The sequence below is a fragment of the Pezoporus flaviventris genome, unplaced genomic scaffold (assembly GCF_033815535.1).
Source record: "Pezoporus flaviventris isolate CSIRO_AGI_PZ_B2104156 unplaced genomic scaffold, CSIRO_AGI_Pfla_v1 ptg000029l, whole genome shotgun sequence".
Lineage (NCBI taxonomy): Eukaryota > Metazoa > Chordata > Aves > Psittaciformes > Psittacidae > Pezoporus > Pezoporus flaviventris.
In genome coordinates, this window is record NW_026892577.1 from 4,642,095 (window position 1) to 4,665,948 (window position 23,854).

General features: G+C 35.7%; 1 protein-coding gene across 1 annotated transcript in view; it reads right to left on the reverse strand.

Moving 5' to 3' along the window:
• Positions 1-23,854, reverse strand: part of ATRNL1 (attractin like 1) — a 507,305-nt gene that overhangs the window by 431,107 nt on the left and 52,344 nt on the right. Inside the window, exons 6-8 of the mRNA XM_061458665.1 lie at positions 17,278-17,452; positions 16,007-16,094; positions 7,374-7,629 (exon numbers count right to left, since the gene is read on the reverse strand). Of these exons, the coding sequence (XP_061314649.1) occupies positions 7,374-7,629; positions 16,007-16,094; positions 17,278-17,452 (519 nt within the window). The remainder of the gene's footprint in view (positions 1-7,373; positions 7,630-16,006; positions 16,095-17,277; positions 17,453-23,854) is intronic.

Genomic DNA, 23,854 nt, shown 5'->3' on the forward strand with positions numbered 1-23,854 from the left:
ACATAGTGTGGCCAATAACTTCCAAAATGGCACAGTCTCCAACCTAAATTGGCTGCCATTATGAAGTTACTTATGCAAAGGTAGCACACACCACACACCTTGCTTCATCTGAAAGTTACTTTAAATTGAATTTCTATTTTTATCTGATATTACATGGGTAAAATTATCTCTTTTTCCTCTGGATTGTTGTGTTTAGTGAAGAGATTCATGACTTTCAGTCAGATTTTTTCTGTGTATGAACATTGATATTTGTGTAATACACTATTTACATTCAACACAGTATATTTACCTTATTCATATGTATTTTATTCCCATCTCTATGTTGTGTATTATCAAGCTATTAAGAACTGCAATTCTGAACACAAACATCAAATTTGTACCAATAATACTGTGTTTTACACACAAATTACCTTGCTAACAGATCGATTTACTTGATTCAATTTATCTAAGAGGATTGGTAAGGAGTCAACCTGCAGCTACAACTTTCTATCACCAACACCAGGGCTGATTACTATTGAAATGAAAAAATGAGAATGAAGATTGACATACATGTTTTTCAAGAAAAAAATCACTATTTCTCCAAATAAATTTTCACAGTGGTGTTGATCATACATATCACAGAATAGTTTACATTTCATAGAATCAAAGATTCATGGAATGGTTTGGGCTAGAAACAATCTTCAAGCTCATGTAGCTCCAATCCCCCACCATGGGCAAGGACACCTTCCACTAGATCAAGTTGCTCCAAGCCCCATCCAGCCTGGCCTTGAGCACTGCAAGGGATGGGGCATCTGGTTTATGTAGCGTTACCATCCACAATAAAATTGCAAGCTTTACATGACTTACAGCTATTCACATTTCTGCGCATCTGCTTGTGAAATAAAAACCATGTGCTATAGATAATTTGAACAAAAATATCCAGCAACTTATTGAAATAAACATCAAAAATGGGATCAGAGTTTCTCCTACTTCTTAAAATTTAGTTGAGCCAAGTTGAAATGTGTACCTACAGTTTTGATATTTTTCACACTTCTTCAGCATCTTCAATATTGCACCATACAGACAAAAATACAATTCTGTCTGAATTTACAGACATCACTATGCATATGATCTGTTGGGTTTTTTTTTCTAAGTGACTCACTGATATGGATCATCACCTATCTTTTTTAAACAAAAATCCAATTTCTATCAAAGGTATTTACATAACTCTTCTCATACTCAACAAGATCCCACTCTTTTTATCATTAGATCAGATGAAGTATTCAATTGACCAAATCAGTCATGCAAAACTGCACCCTCATCAGCTTAAAAAGCCAAATACAGAAACATATCAGTGAATAAACAAACCAGAAAGAAGAAAATAGGATTTTTTGTTTATTTCCAGATTTCAATTTGTAAGCCTAATAATGTAAAAGTAAGACCAAATTAATTTTGAAACAAAATCACAAAAAAAGAACATCATTCCAGTAATAGGGGCTTCTACTTTTCACTTGTAATATGACATTTTTCATCAACACCTGGGGGATTTTCCAGAGAATTCTACCACATCAAGTTTCTCTCAAAATGCTTAGGCAAGTCACTGTGACAACCTGAGACAAATACATGTGTCAGATGTTAAAGTGCGGGACACTGCTACAGGCTGCAATATTCTGGTCGCCTTTGTCAAACAGAATGATATACTTCATGTCCAGCTTTTGCTTCCAGGACACTGAGCAACTGGAAGAAGAGGCATCGACCAAAACATGTAAACAGGAAAAGAAATTACAGCTGAAATAGAAGCTAACCTCACCAGTTTAATGAACTGAAGCTGGGGATATGACTTCTGCAGACACAGCAAGTGAAAATGCACGCTCAGGAACAAGCACTTTGAACAAAGCTGGTTAGATACTAGCAAAGAATAGCAACCATGGTGCTGGCATGAAAGCTCAGAGGGAGGAGAAACAGGATATGGACAATTACAGACCTTAATCTCACCTCAGTAACAGGCAAATGTTTAGGACAAAGTTGGGCTTGTTTGTTGTTTTTTTTTTGAAAAGGATAAATAAAAAATATGTTGAGGTAATGGGAAATGCTTTCACCAAATAATATAAATGTAACAAAACATTTGCATCATCTTTACCTAAAAAACAATTAAAGAAAAAGGAAGAGTAGGTGATCTTCGTATCTGAGTAATACCCTTACTCTAGCGTCACAATGGGAAATTGTTAAATAAACCATTGTAACAGAATGGGACTTGAGCATGAAAAAAAAAGCAGCAGCAATGAACAGTGTTGAGAGGTGGTGGGATTATTAGCGATACTTCTTAAGGATCAGAATGGGTGGATTTTATGACACTAGCACCAATTCAATGTGTAATAATTGCATAAATTTAGACAGCTCACAGAAGCAGCAGAAAAACATGCAAAATGAACCGGATGATCTTGGCTACAAGAAAAAAAAAGGACCAAAATTTTACAATGACCTAAAGATACTGTGCAATGGGATTAGCAACTTGAACTTCTATAAAATGCAACCTCATCCGCTGATAATGACTGAGAAGAATAAGTAGCAGCACTGCTTCACCAGAGACAGTCATTAATGACTTTCTCACGGATGCAGTACAAATGTCATTTTACTACCTACCAAGTGAGGTGCTCCCAATAAAGTAGGATTAAGTTTAGTTAGCCAGGCACTGGTGAAATCTCACCTAGAATATCCCAAAGGCTTCATTAATCATCCACATTCAAGAGAGATGAACTCCTTGTGGAACAGGTACAGAGATGAACTATTAGAATGACAGGAGAATAGATGAGGTTGCCTTAATTAGTCTTGCACAAGAGAGTACTGGTATCTATAAATATAATTCAGAGAGAATTCTAGGAAGGGAGACAAGCTGCGTATATTAAACAATGTATCACCCAGAAAACAAGAGAATATAAACAGGCCATTGATAGAGGTAGTGTATGAATTAGAAGATGACTAGCCACTAAAATTATAACCACTTTTCTAATGGCACTGTGAACAAAATCCAAACTGTTTAAGATTAATCTTCATATTTTTTGAAAGGAATTATGAAATATGGTGTTTACATTTTAAAAGCACCGATTTTGATGGCCAAAGTGATAAATTTCAGCGTTTTGCTCATGGGAGGTTAATCACATCCAAAGAATCACATCCAAAGATGTAAAATTATTCCATCATCAAACAATGAAAGGCAAGAAAAGAGAAAGGAACAAAACTTAGTTTCTCGTTTTCTTTTTCTCCAATTTGTGTAATCGTACAAAACTGGGAAGGCCAAATCAAGAAAAACTGCAGATTTCTGCAATAATCTTTTTATCATTCGAAACAGAATAATTAAAATACCATTTTGAGATATGGTTGTTTCCAAAATGATGCTTGAAGACCAGTATTCTTTTAATATGAGATAAATCCAGTAAGAACCATGGAAAGTTAGATACATTGGCCTGATCTGTCCTTAAGACAATACAACCTTCACACAGACTAGGTAAAAAAGAATATAGAATCATAAAAGAGTTGGGGTTGCAAAGGACCTTGAGATAGAATCATAGGACAGTGAGGGTTGGAAAGGACCTTAAGATCATCCAGTTCCAACTCCCCTGCCATGGGCAGGGACACCTCACACTAAACCATATTACCCAAAGCCTCGTCCAACCTGGTCTTGAACACTGCCCGGGATGGAATATTCACAACCTCCCTGGGCAACCCATTCCAGTGCCTCACCACCCTAACAGGAAAGAATGTCCTCCTTAGTTCCAACCCATCTGCCACAGGCAGGGACACCTCACACTAGACCATGCCACCCAAGGCTCTGTCCAACCTGGCCTTGAACACCACCAGGGATGGAGCATTCACCACTTCTTTGGGTAACCCATTCCAGTGCCTCACCACCATCAGAGTAAAGAACTTCTTCCTTGTACGTAACCTATACACTCTATATCCAACAAGCACCTAAGTGTGGCACCTTCATTTCACTGCAGTGACAAACTTAATTATTTGAGCAACCATGAAGCTTATGGTAACTCACAATCAAGGGGAAACACATGTTGCATCACAGGGCCGTTTCTTTAAGCACTATTTCAAAGAAACATTTTTAATCAAAAGCAACCTATAACCTACTTCTAAAGTCATAACAAAATTCAGCCGAGAAAACAAAATTATACGTGACTAAACCAAACCACTCTTCTTAAAAGAAAAAAAAAAATATCACAGAGGGCTTATTCAGAAGTTCCTTAGTATATAAGGAGATTCATAAATCTTACCTAAAACAAAGCATCAGTATTATATTCACCTTCAGACTCACATTGAGATTCTTAGAAGGTTTATGAGGTATTGCTAACCTAAAGGAACATAAATTTCTTTGGGGAGTAACCCAGAAAAGCTTTATGGCTCAAGTTAGTAAAATCATTCACATAATTCCCATACCAGGATTTACCGGTTCCTCAAAAATCGTAAGTCTGGGTAGAGCAAGAAAGGACGACAGGAAGCTCTTTTGTTCCTGCAACGATCACCACACCTTTGGAGTGGAAATGAACCCCTGTGCTTTTGTATGGTGAAAACCTGCCTGTAAACCATGCCTAATTTTCCAGAATTTGACTTTGGCATTGTCTGATCAGTGCAGGAAGTAGGTTCCATCAAAGAAATTTTCAGGCCCTGCACACATTTGATTCACATATTTTGTTGGTAAGAACTACATAGCTATATGAAAAGCTAAGGAGCTCACAAATAATTAAAACCCCTTTATAAGTTTGTTGACCTACACCCCATGGAAATCAGGGTCACAAAGAAAGCTTTAGCACCATGCATCAGGTTTAAAGCTCATTAAGAGGACTGGATCACTAGACATTTCAATTCATACGAACAGAAGGATAAGTCACCTCTTTCTACACCTCTTTCTTTCTACAGGCACCTGGTAAATGCTTGAAAAATAGCCTTCATTAGGACTAGAAGTCATGGCTGGTAACATTTTAAAAGAACAAAGCAGTACAATTTGAAATGGTTGGACTTGATGATCTTAAAGGTCTTTTGCAACCTTGCTGATTCCATGATTCTATGAAATGTTAAGGCAATCTATGTTTTAAGAATAAGCACAAAGAGAATAAATTGGACTTTAATCTTTCTTTCCATCATGCCCTTTTAGAAAAAAATTTCTTTCCTATTCAGGTGGGTTCACAGAAATGCTTCTATCACTTCCTATGTCTTTTAAATTTGGATTCTGAGCTGCTGACATTCCCCAGAAAAACTAGTCATTCTTAGTTCAAACCACCATCTGGAATTTTAAGGTTAAAAATAATCCCACAGGTGGAAAACTGTAGATAAATGTTACAGATGGAAATTCAGGAAAACTCGCCACAAAATTCATTTAACTTACAGGGGAGGGGAAGGAAGGAGATGCAGTGAGGTAAAATGAAACATGGGAATCAGCCACAGCAGAAATGGTTGTTACAGCATTATAGGCCATGTTCTGCAAAGCATTGCATGCACCAATAATTCTTTATCACATCAGCAGCCTCACTGAAATCAATGGTTTTCAACAGTAACACCCTCTATTTTTACAAGTTTACTTTATATTTGATAAAAGTGAAACATATTTCCTCTATCAAACTAAATTTCTCACTAGCATGTGATGAAATTATCTCCTCAGAAGGGAGGCATAAAAACAATAAAATAATTCATAACCCATAATAATTGCCAGAGAAAAAAGTGCTTTCTCCTACTCAAAGCTTATTGCCATGGTATGAAAGGTTTGGGGGGGTAGAAGAAGGGGAAAGTTGTTTTGTTTCTTTTAAATATGCTTAGTTATATTCTGTTTTATTAATCCTCCACAAACATGGTTTTAACATTTAAAAAGATTAAAGTAAGAAAAAGTTACATATATTTCAATAATAAGGCCTGCAATAAAATCTGCCAGAAATAAATTGTTATACTACAAAGTGAATCATGCACCCCTTTTCATAACAGATGACAATAATACTGGTACTTCTACTCCAGACTACATAAGCAGCACATTAGGAAGCCAATAATTAATTCCAAGTTAAGTCAATAGACATTACAGTGCATGAGCATGCAGAAAAACAGAACAACATATCTTTGTTTTTAAGAAAAATAATTCTCTGACAGGTTAAAAAAAACTTTGAGAAATGAAGATTTTTTTAAAAAACTTTTAATAGTCAAAAAAATCTTATAATATTGTTGTGAAACATCATTCTAAGACCATAGTTTTACAGTGGTTCAATGCAGTTCAATCAAATTTTGTAAATAAAGCATATCATGGTGCTGCTGCTCTTATTCCCATTCTCTTTTATCCTTTTTTCAATATAGTTCTAAAATTTCAACAGTACCATCAGAGCTAATGCCAGGAAGCGTAAGAACCCACTGAGTTTTGAAGGGATTTCCCTTGCCTATAAATCTGCTTAAACAGTGTTTATATACACATACATACAGGCCAAAAAAGTTAAATGAAACAGTTAAAAATTTCTTATGCTTTGACATATACTTCTTTGATATTTCGTATTATGCATATTGTGGATGGCCTAAATAACCGAGTTACTCAGATCGATTCTACAGAAAACAAGGAATCATAAAAAGTAAGAAAATGTTAAATTTTAATTAGGAGGCATATAAACATACCTTAAAAAGTATCAGAAGGTATCAATTTTCATGTTTATTCTATGAAAATAATATCTTAGATGTACTATGTGTTAGAAAAAAATATCTTCGTTTAATTCTAGTATTGAAAAATAGGAAAAAAATTACAGTTTGTAAGGGGAATCCCAGACAGCTCTGGGAGGTTATCAACAAAAATTAGTGTTCATTTTCTCTATTTCCTCTAGAAGCAACATATACAGACTTTAGAGAGAACCCTACATACAATGAAGTTACGACATTTCAAAAAGCCAGAATGAAAATTTTACAGCAACGTTAACCTTCAAAATAATCAAGTAATTTAAGTAAGCACTGTACATCATATTCTGCTCTGACATTTCTGATTTTTGCCCTACTTACTTTTTTTTAATCTATCTGCTCTGTAATAAAAGCTGTAAGTCTGTGGTAAAAAAAGGTAAGTTGTATCACAACAATAACAATGTTGAATTTGTGGTTTCAACCTTTGCTTGTTAAAGAGCATCATGGCCGTGTACATGTAATATATCAGCCATGTACACAGCAATACAGAGCCAAAGCCAGTATACTCAAACATGTATGAAATGCTACTGCTTGACATGAAACCTAACCTACATAATTAGAAAGAAAAAAAAATGAGGTTAGAATCTGCAAAATACAAATTTTCATGCTGAACAGGAATGTTCTTCACATAGGAAAAAAGTATCAGGAATTCTTCAATCAGTATGTGATAAAATTATTTGAAAGTCACTTACTGATGTAGTACTCTTGCACAATGCTTGTGTAACCATATATGGCAGAATATCCAAAAATTATAATCATAACCACATCTCTGCTGTCGAGCTCTACTATGTGTGCTGAATGACCTTCCACCGCATATTGTTGGCCATGTACAAGTACTGCAGGAGTTCTGGCACTCCACGTTTGACTGTGTATGTTGAAAATCCACAGCTCATCAGTAACATTGCCATTATTTGCTTCAATTTTGCCTCCATACATGTAGATTTCTTCCTGTAAAAATTGGAAGGGAGAGAAGAGAAAGCAAATAATGGATTACAGAAAGATAACATCTGAACTACATATTTCTGTGCTGCGCAGTATTTCATAACTGAACTATCCGATTTTGATCTTAACGCTTAATCTTACATTGACTAGCTCAATATCAGACAGTAATCCCAGGCAACGATATTTAAACTAAACCAACAATGACGATAAGGAGACTATTTCTCTGAAAAATAAACCTAGCCATGAAAATGACACCAAAATGAATCTCAACCAGATTACTTCAAGCAGAAAAACTTTAATTACATGGCTCTTCTAATCCATCCTGCAGCATTCTATTAAAAAAGGGGGAAAAAAAACCCACACTAAACAGAAAGGATATTATATTGTTTTCTTAAGGAACAGTTCACAGAACTAAAATGTGATTTTCCACACACACAGTCTATGGGGATTTCATTCAGCACATGCAGAAGAGAGCACATTCTCTCCTAATAGCAAAGTAACTTAAGTCCTGAGAAAATTCACAGTCATCTGAGCCCAAAGAAAAGGGACAATGTTTATATAGCATCCTCTTGGGCACATTCGCTAAAATCAAATCCCATAGGGAAGTACTTTGAGTTCTTTTAAAGGGATGCAAAACAGATTTTCTAGTCTTCATGAACCACATACCTCAAACAGCAATGCCATCTGGTTTGATAAGTCATGAAGGATTTGCTTAAATATTGACTGAAAGCAAATCCTACTAAATCTCAGACTTCATCTGGAGTTGCAAACCAAGGTATACAAAGTCACAAAACAAATTCCAGCTTGTTAGTTTCACAGACTGCCTCAAGGACAGTTTGTCCTGGATGGAAAAAAAGTACCTCTGGTTCTGAGAAGAGTTAGTTTTTGCTAGGACATACTAGAACCACATGCACGCTGCATCCCATCTGCATGGTGTTTGTACTGTTTGCAGTTGTCTTCTGCATACAACAGTGCAATATTCTACCCCAAATTCAGTCATACCTGGCTAAATAAAAAAGGAAGGTTCAAGCTTAGAACATTTGGCAAAGTTTTGCTTGGCATGGAATACTGAGCCTCAGAAAATGAGACTAGAAAATATAGTAAGACATAACGTAAGCAGTCTGGATCAACCATGCTGAAATTTCAGACTTGTACAAGGAGCTGATGGGATCTAAATAGAAATGTAAACTGCACACTATTATCATACACATCAAGGAAGATGAACTCAAAAGCAAGCATGTCAAATATTAGTAGAATGACAACCTATTCAGTCCAGCAAAACAAAGGCTTGTGAGGGTTATAATGCTATAAATAATACCTGTGCTTGATGGTAAACTACGAGACCAGGACCGAATGAAAAACTCCCTCCTTACTCAGAGATTAGTCAGTAAGTATCTGACCAAACTGTCTGACCTGTTTTCAAGAGAACACTTGAAATTTCCACAAGTTTCAACTGTTTTGTTTTCATTTGAGGCAGGTAAACATTTCATGATTTGGAATTTATACCACTACTATGCACTGATACTCTGTGATACAGATAAGTTTGGATGGTGGTGTATGACCAAAAGATGTTCACATCCTTCAGTACGAGCTTATAATAGGATTATGCTACATGTATGTGAGCCCATGTTTTTCCCATTAGGCAAAACAACATTTTAAACAGCATAGTGAAGACCCACAAAAGTTGTAAGGAGGCTGTGCACTGATTCAAAGGCATGGTTTGAACAAGCATCCTCCTGAAAAGGAGCCTATATGGCTCATTCATTACACTGCCACAAAGATCTCAAAAGGCGAATCAGCATTTCTAACACAGCAGATTAAATATTTATTTCTTTATTTTGAAATGCAGACAGACTAGAGCAGAAAGAGGAGCTAATTAGGGAGCTGCAGGTGCTGTAAAACAGTATCCGAAGAAAAAAGATTTGACATTGAGGAAGACACTACACAGAAAAAAAGGCGACCTAAAGAGCTGCATGAACTTTGGAATGATTACTTAAGACAGCTGACAGTAAAAAAAAAAATCCTCCTCACAGTTCTGTTTTAAATGATTCAAAGTTCAGATAAAAGAACACTCCTGTGAGAAGCAATCTTTATAAATGACACAGCAGATCCTGTACACAAAACTATTCACAGAATAAGATGAGAAGGTCATGACAACTGTTTTATCAACCGCAAAACCAGATTTAACTAAGCTTCGCTAAGGGCTATTTCGGAGATGAAGCAGCTCCTAGTGCTGCTGAAAAACACTTTAAAAGTTAGTGATGATCAGCTGAACACAGAGAAAGAAAGGCTCATCGACCAAAGTCAGTAGAATAAATACAGAATGAAAACAAAACGGCACATGCATAGTTATATAGGACAAAACTCAGCATCCTAGGCACATAAAGGTGGACATTTATCTGGAAAGCCTAATCAGGAAGAGATTGTAGGAAGGGTACAAGCGCAAATGGTCTTAAGCAGCCTAAAGATTTTAAAAGAAAAATATAAATCCCATTATAAGCCTACACTACCTTTATCACTTATATAGTTCCTTTGACCTTGGACATGCTCTGTTCCCTACATCATATCTCAGTGTTAATACTGATTTAATATTTCATATAAGCGCAGTAATTCAAGATTTTTCTAAAACTTATCATAATTTTATTCTTTAGACTTTGCAATTTTTCTTATTTCCTAAAAGAACAACATTTATCAGCTGCTCTGACTGTACCCAGCAACGTCACACTGTTATGCAAATCTTGCCTGCATTCCAAAAGAATCTTATCTGGTAGTTACCAAAAAAAAAAAAGTAAAGAAAATGCAGTAAGAGGGTAATTTATAATCCATTTCTAATGAATTGGAAGTAAATTAATCATGTTAAAATAACTACTCAATTTTGATTTTGTATTTCTCAACTGAGTTATGGCTACACAGTAGAAAAGTTTCTTCCTCAGAAACAAGTTTACTGCTTTAGTTCTTATTTAAATCTAATCTGTTCCTGAAAACTTGGCCAAAGAAATACTACTCCTAAACTACATGAAGAACAGCCAATTCCCAATTTTCTTGAAACATAATTATCCATCTTTTTGTCTCCCCTAGACTGTACCCATGCATTAATATATAAATTAATTTTATGTAACCTAACGGGACTCAAATTCTTGAGAACTTTTGTTCTCTGCTTACCTGAGATTTCTAACAGTTTAGTCAAATCTCTAAGAAATTTCTGGATTATTTTTTCCCAAATGATAAATAAGACTCAAGTCACCTAGCAATAACTCATTCAATACAAGCCTGTTTTCTGCATTCAGCATTTGCCACCTGGTTTAGGACTCTGCAATACCTCTTCTTCCTTTTCCCCAAGACATACTATGTGCTATCACAAAAGAAAAAAACTGAATAATCAACATCTCTACATGATCCAATTAAGCTCCCATTAGATCAGACTGATAAAAAATACCAGAAGAGATACACAAACTCAACACTAATACCAATTAATTTGGAAAAGAAATCAAAACAATCATTCTTTTTAATAAAGCTTTAAAATTGGAAGTAACATTCATTAAACTCAAATGAGCCAAATTAAGTTTGACTATGTATAAAACAGCCCATATTACTGGAAAACATCTTTACATTTACTAGTACATCGGCCTGCATGTTTGCTTCATTCCTATTGCCAGACTCAAAGGAAACAAATCTCAATGGCCCGCCACCCTTCTAAACTCTTGGGAACACTAGCAGTAGTTTAATTATGAAGTTGAATGCTGTGATGCAACCACAAGTTCACTACCAAGTAAGCTTCCAGCAGCAACCATATACACCTCGTATGCAACTTTCTTTCTACTTTATTCCAGGAATCTAGTATTTTCCAATTTACTGTCAAACTCCCTACCTAGTCACTATTCAGCAAAGCTGTATGTACTTACTTTAAAAACCTCACAAGCCATTACCTCCAGTCTCTTTATAATCCTATTTCTTATACGAATTATTTTAAAGTATGTGGACATTTTTGTGTATCAAGATGCCAGGAACTATACACAATCTTTGATGAGAACCAACTGATATCAGAGATAGGCAGCACCTTTCCAATAGCCATTCTGAAGCACTGAAGGTAATGTGATTCAATAGTTCAGTTGGTCTAAAAGCAAGAACACTTTTATACTCTTCTCATCTATAAATGCATAAAAAGTCTTAGTCACTTGTCATAACTATACATCAGTGGGAGTCATCTGATATTTTTTTCTTCAGAATAAAGTGGTACAGTACTTTTATTTTAACTAAAGAAGCTTTCTGAGGGAAATGGGCACAGTAACTTATTTCATTCTCTACAGAGTCAATCTTATAGTTTCAATTTACCTTGCACCACAATCAGGCAATACCAGCTCTGCGCTCTCAATCCAGTCTAGCACTAGGCTTTGAAATCTCAGGAGCTCAAGTCAAAAACTTAATCTAATTTCCTCTCTGTGGCTATTTTTTTCTCCCAACTATAAAGGAAACGTTACACAATGACTAGTACACAGCTGAATACACAGCTCAAAGCTGCCATCTCTAGGTGTTATGTTCTACTACTCTTCACACTATATTATTTTTCTGTTTGTTTCTAGAGACTGAACACCTGAAAGGAAAAATATCAAAAGTTTATCTTAACTTAACTGCAAAAGGATGTACCTTTTTCTCTCAAAATTTTTTACATGACATTTTGGCCCATGTAATTCTGATATTTAACGTAAGTACAAGCAACATATGAATTACATGACATGAATAGTTCTGTGTCCATTATTAGCGAAATCTAATTATTAATTAATATGCGTTTTTAACAGCAACAGCTTCTTCATTACACACTTGCTTGCAGCATTCATTAATATTAACGAGAGTGCCATTTCCTCACCGATATCCAAAAGGATCTCTGGTTTAAGACAGGTCTATTGTATTTAAAGTAGCTCAAAACGGTTACTGTCAAAATTGGTAAAAGTAGCTCAAAATGGTTACAGCTTAGTCTGGAATATCTCAAGAAAATATTAGCAGTGTCAAATAAAAAGGTTAAATGATATTTTAAGCCTATATTCTGGACTGATAAATGATACATTACTTGAACGTTTCTCAACTAAAAGGCCCACATTCTACAAGTACCATAACAAGCAAAGATAGCGGTCAGAAAGATCTGACCTTTCAAAGAACAGATAATACATTAGTAATGAGTCAGGGAACTGACAACCTGAAAAGCAATTTCTGAATTGATGCTGGGGCATGCACAGAATCTTGTTCATATTACTGCTGAAAAACGCCTCTATTATATTAACCATGCCATAGACAGTTTCAACATCTCTGGAAGAATAATAATAAAGGAGGACTATATGAAAGGAAGACTGACCATAAAAAGAAACTGAAAGGAACAAGTAGACAGGATAAAATCCTTATTGACAATATGAAGACAATTTAAGGACATCTGCTCAGATCATATGAATGTTTTCTGTTTACAAATCCTTTCCACTACAAATAAGTAAATAAATAAATAAAGAGCTTGACTTAGCAGGAGGATAATGAAGACTGCTAGAAGAAAAAGTATACTTCAAGATAAAGGTTAAAAATTTCCAGCAGATTAAACCACTGAGAAATAAAAAGTCAAGACATGAAACAGTTTAATGAGCTGCCTGCAGAATTTATATATAAAGAAATACTATATATAATAAGTACTAATACATAATTTTTCAAAGGGATTAGAAACACAGCTAACTAGATACTTTGTGGTGCCAAGAGACACAAACAGACACAAGGAGTATTCTGGGAAGATCGATTGGTAGCAATAAAATGTAGTTAATTTCCCAGTGAGACTTCTTCATGGTAGACTTCAGAGATATTTCCACAGCAGAAATTCATAACAGGAGCTTATAGTAAAAAAAACAAAGCTGACAGAACAATCAGCACCAAGTCACCAGGATCAGTTCGGAAGGAATTCCAGAACAAAAAAGATGATCCTTCTCTGTAGTTTGTAAATCCCTCCTTAAAAATGTGTTAGTACCAGAAGAGTGCAAAGCAACAGGCATAAAGGACCAAATTCAGGGAACAAATGGATAAGACAGGCCCACAGAGGAAAAGTCTAACAGCTTTTGAAATGGGAAGTTTTATCTTGCAAATCATTGGATTTTCTTGAAGGAATCAAAGGTCTGGCTGAGAAAGTTACCTGGAATTCCCAAAAGATGCTTGATAGCTTCTTTAAGGCATGAAAAATGTTAAGAGACTCTGGGAAAAGCGCAAGGCAGATAACACAAGGCTAAATAATTCAATAAATAAAGGTTTTGGGGGAAAACGGTCACTTAAATGCATAGAGGTCATTAATGGTGTCCCACAGAGATCTACATCTGGGATTTGTTTGTTCAACATACTGACAAGCCATCTGGCACAGGAATTAATGGAAAAATTAGTGGGTTTTGACAATACTATGCTACTTGAAATAGCTGAGATAATGGTCAAAAGCAAAGAATTAATTGCAGAACAATCTCATAACAGTGAGTGTGCAATATGAAGATGAATAAAAGTGTAAATAAGTGTTCACATAGATAAGTATATGTTCTTATGCACACGCATCACTCAAATTTTAACTCTGACCATACAACGGTGGGTTTTTAGTTGACTAGAATGAGGTCTTGATGTTATAACCTACAGTTCTGTGAAAATACCTGTTCAAAGCCAACAACAGATTTTCAAAAAGCTAAAATACAGTTAAGAATTAACAGAAAAAAATTAGGCCTCTGAGGAACCAGTATACTAAAGACTGATTATCTGTATTTCAGAAGGGATATTACAGAACCAGAAGAGGTAGAGGTGATAATGCAATGTTATACAAGGTATGAAATAGCTTCCTTCTAGAGGATTATTGAAAACACAAGGAATTTTCAGCATGAAAAAGAAATGATACAGGAAGGATATGATGGACTCACAGAAACTTGTGGGTGGTACTGAGGAAGTAAATGGAAAATAAGAAATAGTAATTATCAAAATTAAAACAGCTAGTACCACTCTCCCAAAAAGGGGCACTGCTTCACAAAACACACCAGAACTCTTTCGGCACAGGGTAGCATCAATGCTAAAATAAATAGATGGTTCAAAAAAATAAAAAACACCACACACATGGATTCATAATCTTTCCACAAAAATAATACCCTATATTAGGAAATCTCAGATGCAGACTACACTATTCCAAGGAAGCTTCAAAATGTTCTAGTCATTTTTTCTTATATTCTTCTCTTGGTGTTTGCTGTTACCCATTGCTCAAGACATGTTACCAGGCCAGATGAACACTGTGGTCAGACTTGAGACAATCTTTTATGTTCTTCCCTGATGGGCGTATCTTACAAAAACAACTAAAGATGTGATACAAATTCTGTACTTCTCTGTCATGTAACATGTTTGACATCATCTGCACAAGGCTAAATTAATCACTGCATTCACTTTTGCACTTACATAACTAATACTAGCCAAAAAGTAACCAATAGACAAAAGCAGTTTTCTTTTTTAAGTAAAGACCTTTTTTTTTTTATATTCTAAACTACAAATCTTTTTTTTTTTAAATATAGTGAAATAAACCTCTAAAAGTGCTTTCAAGAAAGCCATGTGAAGACTACATGGTATCAGGAGAAGCAAAACCATCAGTAGTTCTTATTTATTTGAACTTACAATAAGATGATACTATAGAACAACAGTTTGTATTTTAATATTGCTCTGGTTCTACAATTACAGCACATGAATAAGAATTCATTTCCTACTGACATAGCCCTTACGGCATTAACAGGCCTTAGTGACCCTGGCCAGCCTCACCAAGAGGACCCTCAGTCCCTGACTGCTTGTGACTCTTCCTCCTGGATTGAGCCGGACCCATGCCATAAGTATCTTGTCTCCTGGGTGGAGCCCTCAGGTGTGTGTTGTAGCCTTCTCTCCAGTCTTGCCTCAGGCAATGTCTCCTTGTGCCCCTGATCTCCCTGAATAGTCCCCAGCCCTGGGTCTTTTCTTGCCATGTCTGGGGCTGTCAAAAGAGCCTGCTACAGACCCATGGCTCTGCCTGCTGGGCTTAGTCCCTGGGGATGGTGCCCAGTCAGCAACACCACTGCCATGGTTCCCAGCTCTCCTTCCCTTAGTGCAACTCCAATTATATTAGTCCCCTTTTATCGGGAGGTTTAGCTCTGAGGATTTATGGTCAGCTAGTAAATGACTTAGATCTATCGCACAATCTTCTTTCCAAAAATTGCGCAATACATCTAAGTACTGAATAAGACACTAATACAAAATGTTTAGGGACTAGAAATTAAATTATCTATCTTCAAAAATAACCCATGTTCATGATGAATCATTTTAAGATCACTAACAGGACACACAAAAGAATTCATTAAATAGGATGTTGAAGAGTCCAAACCTGATATAAAGCAAGAGTGTGTCCATATCTCTGAAGTGGCCCTTTGGATACAGGTACAACATTCCATATACTGCTTTCCAGATTGTAGCTAAAAGAGAAACAGAAAAGTAAACATTTTCTACCTGCAGAGAAATAGAGAGGTTTATATGTTCAAACTGACATCTGTTTGGCAAGCTTGACCAGCCACTGATTATCTGACATGGTTATTTGTTTGCAACAGTAACATGATCATTCTGAACTGTTACAATAGTGTACAAATGTTCATCAAGCAAAACAAGAGCAGCTCTTTCCCATCAATTACAGGGCTGTAATAAAAATCACCAAACTTATCGGGTAGTTAAGAATCTCAGTTGCCAAGATCACCATTATCAGCCACATAAAAAACCCACCCCACTCAACTGCTTATGTCACAATCTTCTGCACTACTTTGAAGAGTTATTGTTGAACACTCTCTCTGCTACATGGTTGATTTTAATTTCCATTAATTTTTTTAATTAACTATTAATCCATTAATGCATTAACACATCACAAGATGAAAGAGAGGTAAAAAATAATTAATAGAGGTAGAAAAGAAAAACAAAGGTGATGATGGGATTTGTTTTCGATAATTCTAAATGTGTGAAAGAAAATATAACGTAGACTAAAAAAGCAGAAATAAACATGTCATCGTTTGCATTTGCCACATTTAGGACCTCTCTATATATACAAGTTACCACGCAAATCAACTAGATAATATTTACAGCTGCTTCAACATTGTTTTCAATACATGATCAAGTGCACATACACCCAAGCTGTCATAAGCAAGTGAAACATGGACGACCTGCTTACCCATGCTGGCATGGCACTAATGGCCAGTAGAGGGTTACCTCTACTGACAGGGTAAATTTCTGCTACCCAAGGTATTCATGCATTAAATGCAAATCTCCTATATTAATAAATTATCTCCAATAATGTAGTTAATATTCTATATGTACTGTGTGAAAATATCAGCACATGGATTTCTTTCTCTGTTTAAATCACATTTTTATGTTTTGCAGCAAAGTATAGCAAGTGTTTTCACAAAACTGAGGAAATTACGCATACAGATTGATGGTACCTGTATTTTTGCCTCTCATAATCATAAGAAAATGACAAGCAGAAAATAAGACCATTAATAACCTAAAAAACTTAAACCTTTCCATAAAATTGCAGTGTAGAGACTACCTCCCAGGTAAGATCTGTTTTCCCAAAGCTGCATCAGAAAACGATATGACAAAGGATAAATCACTTACTTCAACACCATTTGGAATGAACTGTAGTTAAAAGTGTAGCCACCAATCACCCACATAAATTTCCCGTGCAGGACTGCCTTATGGGAAGCCCGGCCCACAGAAGGGCTGAATGGTTTTACATTTGGTAGAATCCAGTAAGACTCTGTAGAAGGGACGTTCAAAGAACAATCTGGACCTGTTTTGTAAACAAATGTGCAATTTGTACAATCTGTTAGACAGGGATGTTAGAGCCACTAAAGCAGAAACAGGGAGGCTTAATTACAGATGTCAAGATTGCTCATTCTGATAAAATACAGTATACACTTTTATGTTTAACAGATGCTCAGTGAAATAAATTGACAACAGGGAATGTCAGTCAAATTGAAAGCATTGGATTAGCTCAAATAATAATGATCCATTTCTGCATTCTTCTCTGAACACATATTGTATGAGTCACAGATTAAAAGAAAAGCATAATGCATCATATTTTTAGATGCTCTACAGGTCGAAAATGTACTACACAATATACACTGCATGTTACCTCTGGGGAAAAACTTACTGTGGTTAATTCAAATACAGTATAGCTTATATCAAAGCAAATAACGTTACAGGAAATTATACAATATAGATTATACTCTGTTAAATTTTAGGAAGAAAAAAATGTCCTTTGCCAATACTGTTCTGCACTGCTTTTCAAGAGTACAGACTGTAAAGTGCTTTAGAAAAAGATCTGAATATTCAAATTTTGTAAAATTGTATAAATCATTCTACAAAGATAGCAAATCCACAGCTATTATTTTGAAATTTAAACAATTTTTTCTATTATAAGAAAAAGTCAGCAAAATGCACAATTTTTAGCTTATAGGACTATTAAAATCATGAACAGCAGAAATATTTAGTGTTCATTTCCTCTGTAATAACTAAAATGTGATCTCTTCATCATTAGTTGATGCTCTAGATGTTGGAAGAACTTGAAAATCTTATTATGTAAAACCTGAATATACTCAGAACATTGCTGAAACAAACAAACAAAAAAGACGGCTTGTGCACTCTTTGCCTCTTGTCAGTATCTGTGTATCATTAACTGGCTTTATTTCTAGAGAAGGAACACTGAACTTTTAGGACACCAATCAATGTGTTCCACTTTAAACACTATCAATTATGGAACTGAAATTCTTGACATCAGTGATTGCATACAGATGTTGTACGACAGCTAAATTATTTCTGTAATTTGATGCCGATACTAAAACATAATGGTAGGTCCCTCTCATCCCGCCTAACATCCCTCAACCTGCAGGACATCCCTGAACACCTAAGCTGCTGAAGTCAGTGTGAGCATAACCTCCTTTGGGAGCTCAGTGATAACATGCTTAAACAATAAAAGTAAAAATTAAACACAGCACCCTGTCCTCCAAACCTACTTAAAATTCTTTGAATAAATCAAGATGGGCTGATCCAATTGATACACCGACAGGGAGTTTTCACTGGATTTTAACAGAATTCCCTTCCTAAAATCAGGAAACCTGATTTTTGTAGCGAAATAATGAAGGCCTTTACATGGCTAAATAACTGACTAGAAAATATAGTTATGAATAGTAGACAGAGTAAATGGCCACTTCTTAAAGGGAGGGAGGTCACCTGTGGAGTGGCACAAGGATTTCTACTCCTCAAGATATTCAACATAGACATTAATGATCCTGAAAGAGGATGAGCAGTGAAGAAAGTTTGCTGATAAAGGCAATTACTGGAGAGCAGAACAAATAAGATCAGCCCTTGAAGAGCCACAGAACAAGTTCTTGCCTCATCAGGTAACTGAGCTACAAAACTGCACATGAAACATAGATAAAAGCTATGTTTTAGACTGAGTGAAGAGAGTCGCTAAACTAACCATCACTAGACAGTAGCAAAGTCTCATTTGGGGAAAACTCATGAAAATATCACATCAACAGTCAGCAATGGTAAAAAACCCAAACCACATTAGGAATAGGGAACACTGTTACTTCCCTATATAAATCACTGTTTTGAACATACTTAAAAAATTGCATGCCCTAATCAAAAAGAAGATAGAATTGAAGACTGTTTACAAGAAAGTAATAGGGATGTTCAAAGGAATTGAATAGCTTCTGTAATTGGAACCACCAAGTCTGCTAAGACTTTTCCATTTGCAAAAGAAAAGAGCATCTGGAAATGAATTATAAATGTCTATAAAATAAGTGATATTGGATAGATATGAAGAGTGTACAGACTCCCTGAATGTAACAGCTGAGATTTATCAACGGCAGCTTGAAAGAAGCCATGTTCTTAATAAACAAGAGGAGTAACTTCTGCAAAAAGCATCAGATCTCCTTGGCAAGAATGCTCTCCTGAGTAAGGATGTCCTGGATGCAAAGGTTGACACTGAGTCAAAGACAGACTGGACAGGCATTTAGAAGAGAGCTGCTGCTAAAGTTTCTAACTAAACTAATTTACATCAAGTTCATAACTGTAAAGCATATTATCTTGGGGGTGGTGGAGTGGGGAGGGTGGAGGGGAAGAAAGGGGCACTTCAATTTTTCCAATATGTATTACCATTTTGAGGCAACTTATTACTATTACTTCTTACACACAACAACCACGCATCCAATCTGTGCCTAACCAGTTGTCAACTTCTCCTAGTATTCTACAGAAGAATGACGTCCACTTGCATCCAAATTACCTTCCGTTCATTAAATAATGGAGACACTCAATTCCCATCATTCATTATACCTTCTACCCAGAAAAGATTAACAGTATTTGAATGAGGTCTAAGGAGAGTATGAACAATTCAGTATATTATTCTTAAGCATTAATAATAGATACTGTAACAGAATTGTAACCTCAGCAAGATTCTGATTCGGTGAATCACGGGAGGAAACAATTTAAACCCAGAAGTACTTAAAAATAAACAATTGATTAAGTACTCTTTGATCAGGAAAGGCATTAGAACTTCGAAAACGGTGCCTCGAGTCAGAAAATGAAAATACATTGAAGACTCTTATTACAGCGACCATCCTTGCATGTAGTGGTCAGTAGTGTCCCCTAGTGGCAAATAGTGAATAAGACACACAAATAACCTCACGCCAATTGATACCCGAGATATTCCGTGTTTGGAGAAAGGGAACCGGAAGAATTCACATAGCAAATACAAAATACATTCAGATGACAGTGAATGTATCAGAGTGAGGACAATCAGAAACTTTGTATAAAAAGTTAACAGTGCGAATTCTTAACAATACTGTTAACCAAATCAGTGATTGAAAGAGTGTTGCAGGTAACTTACAGCCTCAGTACTTCATTGCTGGTCTATGCTGAACAACAGGAAAGGTAAGATAGAGAGGACATGCACCATGTACCCAGGTCTTGTTCTGGCATGGAAGAAGGATGTGTTCTAAGGAGCCTCACCTGAACTCAGGAGCTTGAAAGCATCAGGTTTTTTCAAAGAACACATCAATACCCTGTGCATGATGCACACATGCGCTAAAGTAACACCTGTTAACACTGCCACAGAAGAGGCATCCCTGACCTCCCCCTCACTGCTTACTCTTTTCAGCTATCATCGTTACTGGCAACAGTTTTCACATGGCTTCACCATGAACCAGAAAAGAGAATACATCCAAGTTGAAACTTGCTTTATTTCTAGCCACGATAGCTTTTAATCAGGATGTGTTCCCTTATCTATGTTCCCTTATCTTTCACCTTGCCCATGTATGCCTAAATGTGCCAAGACTGTGTGGCCAGCACTACCTCTTCAGTGAAAGAGTAAAACATTCATGGAGTTATCACAGTATGTATAAATCAGTGAAAAAATGGAATATATAGTTGAAAAAAGCAATAGAATAATACTGTCGCTAATGAAACACTATTTAAACGTCACTTTTGTAAGGCTATTGCCTTAGAAACGCAAGGTGAACGTAGAACTTAAAATACCATTTACAGATTTTTCCTACTTAAATACATATAGCATGAAATATCACTTTTATTTCAGCACAAATACATTTTCTCTTCAGGAACATCACATTCACCAAATACGTGCCTTTTGTGCAACAAAGAGCACTACAGCTGCAGAACAAAGATAATGAAAAATATGTTTTATTATTTTCTATGCAAATACGATTTTTCTCCACTTACTTAAAATTGGATTTCTTTCTTATCTTCCTAATGTGTCACTCAATCCACCAGGGTAGGGGAGAGGGAAGCTTTAAAAACAGCAAACAACTTTATAAATCTGAATTGGAAGTCAATTACATTATCCTCAAAGGAAGAAGAAAATTCTATAGGTTTAAAAAAAGCGATTACCCACACAACACAAGAGAAAGAATCTAATTTCTATTTATTGAGGAGTTTCATGAACTGCCAAAGTAACAATCTGTTCCAGTAGTTCAAATTGTAAGATCAATTTCCACCTAATGAGAAAATATCATCTACTGTCTTCGACCCTAATCTTCTCCTTTGGGATCACATGAAAAAAACTGAAGCATTGATGTGTTGAATGTAAATGTCACAGTCCTCTTTTCCATACAATCTAATCAAAGCATTTAAATAAAGCATTTGTTGTTATCTATTCTTTGATATCTGATCATTTGAGTTGAGAATTATTGCTTTAACATAATTTTCAACCACCACAAATACAAACCCAATATTACTGCTTTCAAATACCCAATAAAATCTTCATATAACACTGAATTTGAGATTATGAAAAATATTTCTAAGAGAATATATCTGAATATATTTGCAATAAAAATTCCATTGGAATTCCTTATCTTACAGGAAACTGGTGAGATATTAACTACATAAAAATAAATGGCTGCTATGTAAATGCAAAGATAAATGCTGTTCAAGAATGGCTCTAGTACTAGGTGTATTCATGCATCCCTACACTGCCACTGCACAACATCCATAGAGGATGTAATTATTTCCCACCTCCTACAAATAGTCTTGCTCCAAAATAGACTTAACAGTAGCCAAAGAAATCCCAGATAGGTCTCCAGCATTACAGAAGGCTGTGCCAGGTCTCAGCTTTCTCCATGAATTAAGCAGAAATCCTAATGCTCACAAGCTGATATGGTTCTTGACATGCCATCTGGTTGCTATTATTCAGTCCCCTTTCCTTCCTCAGCCAGGAAGAGTATCTGCAGGGTCAGTCTCAGTAGGCAAGCCAAAAGGGCTGCACTGCCTGCCATTTCTGCCTGTATTCAACACTGCCCTTTAACTGTTTGTCTTCAGGTCTCAAACTCAGGATCAGGTACATTGGTAAAGAAGAATAAGGCCTGATCCCATGACAGTCTTTACTGGAAGCTTTCCTAGCCACCTTCTACACTTCAATCCAAGATTATAAAACAAATTCTTAATACTCTTGATCCCTAAATGTATGAATTTAGTTTACAATGAAGTAATTACATCCCATGCATTAACTCTGTCTTGAAGGATACTCTGTTCCTCCTTTGTATTTAAAGTAACTCCCATCTTTGTATTACCAGATTTCATTAGCAGTTTTATGAGTAGATTATAGAAATTATGTAACGAGATCAGTCCCAAGTTCAGTCTTTAAATAGCACTGATACCTTTGCATTGCAAGTTAGATGTGCAGCAAACCCACTCTTATTTCACAATTAAGAAGCTATGTCCCTCTTACTGGTCCCTTCTGTATTCCTAATTTCTTCAGTTTCAATGATTTCCTATTACCAAATGCTGGTTTCAGATGAATATATTGGATTTTCTTGTAATTTCTCCTACAAATTATTTTAGCATGAACTACATTGACAAATCCACATTTCAACTGTTTCACTATTCAATCACAACAATGTGCTTCATTATTTCTTTCCTCAAGTTATGGTCTAGAAATTTACACACTGCTGAAAGAAAGCCATGAAGTTTTGGGCTGCCTGAATCACTTTCTTCCTATTCTGAAATAAAGGTGCTACATGTAATAAACTAAACTTAGCATCTTCCCTTGTCAGGGAGATCAGTACTATCTATCAGCTTCCCACATTCAGGACATAGTATTTCATTTGTTCATTAGTTTAATCAAGTGCTTGCATGCTCTAAACTGCTATATTTACATGCATCCATTTTAAATAAATATTTATTTTAAATTCATTAAGGTTTTCACTAATGCTTACAAATTGCAGGGGACTCCCTAAATCTCAGCCTAATTGCACATCCAGACCATTATGAACCACTTCAATACAGCCAACCATTTATTGAAATGAATCCAATAAATTCTATTAAGCTTGCTTTCAATAATCATCAGATGAGACCACAAAGGTATTTAAAATTGAAGCTGGCTCTTAATTTAACTGTGATATTCTTTCTTTTGCAATAAGGATATTTAATTTTCTTTGAATTTTAGACAGATTTTTAATGGTGCTATATTTTGTTTATAAATTGCACAAAGCCCTCCAAAGATGCTTGACAAATTATTACATTCAATCTGAACGTAAAACCATCCATGTTAAGCCAATTCCTTCCTAGGATTCCTTCTGTAAACGCAAAACCTCCTTCGACAACTCTCCTTTCTATGATACTCATAATGATATTTACAAATAGGAGCACATAAAATGGATTTTAACTTAAAACTGGG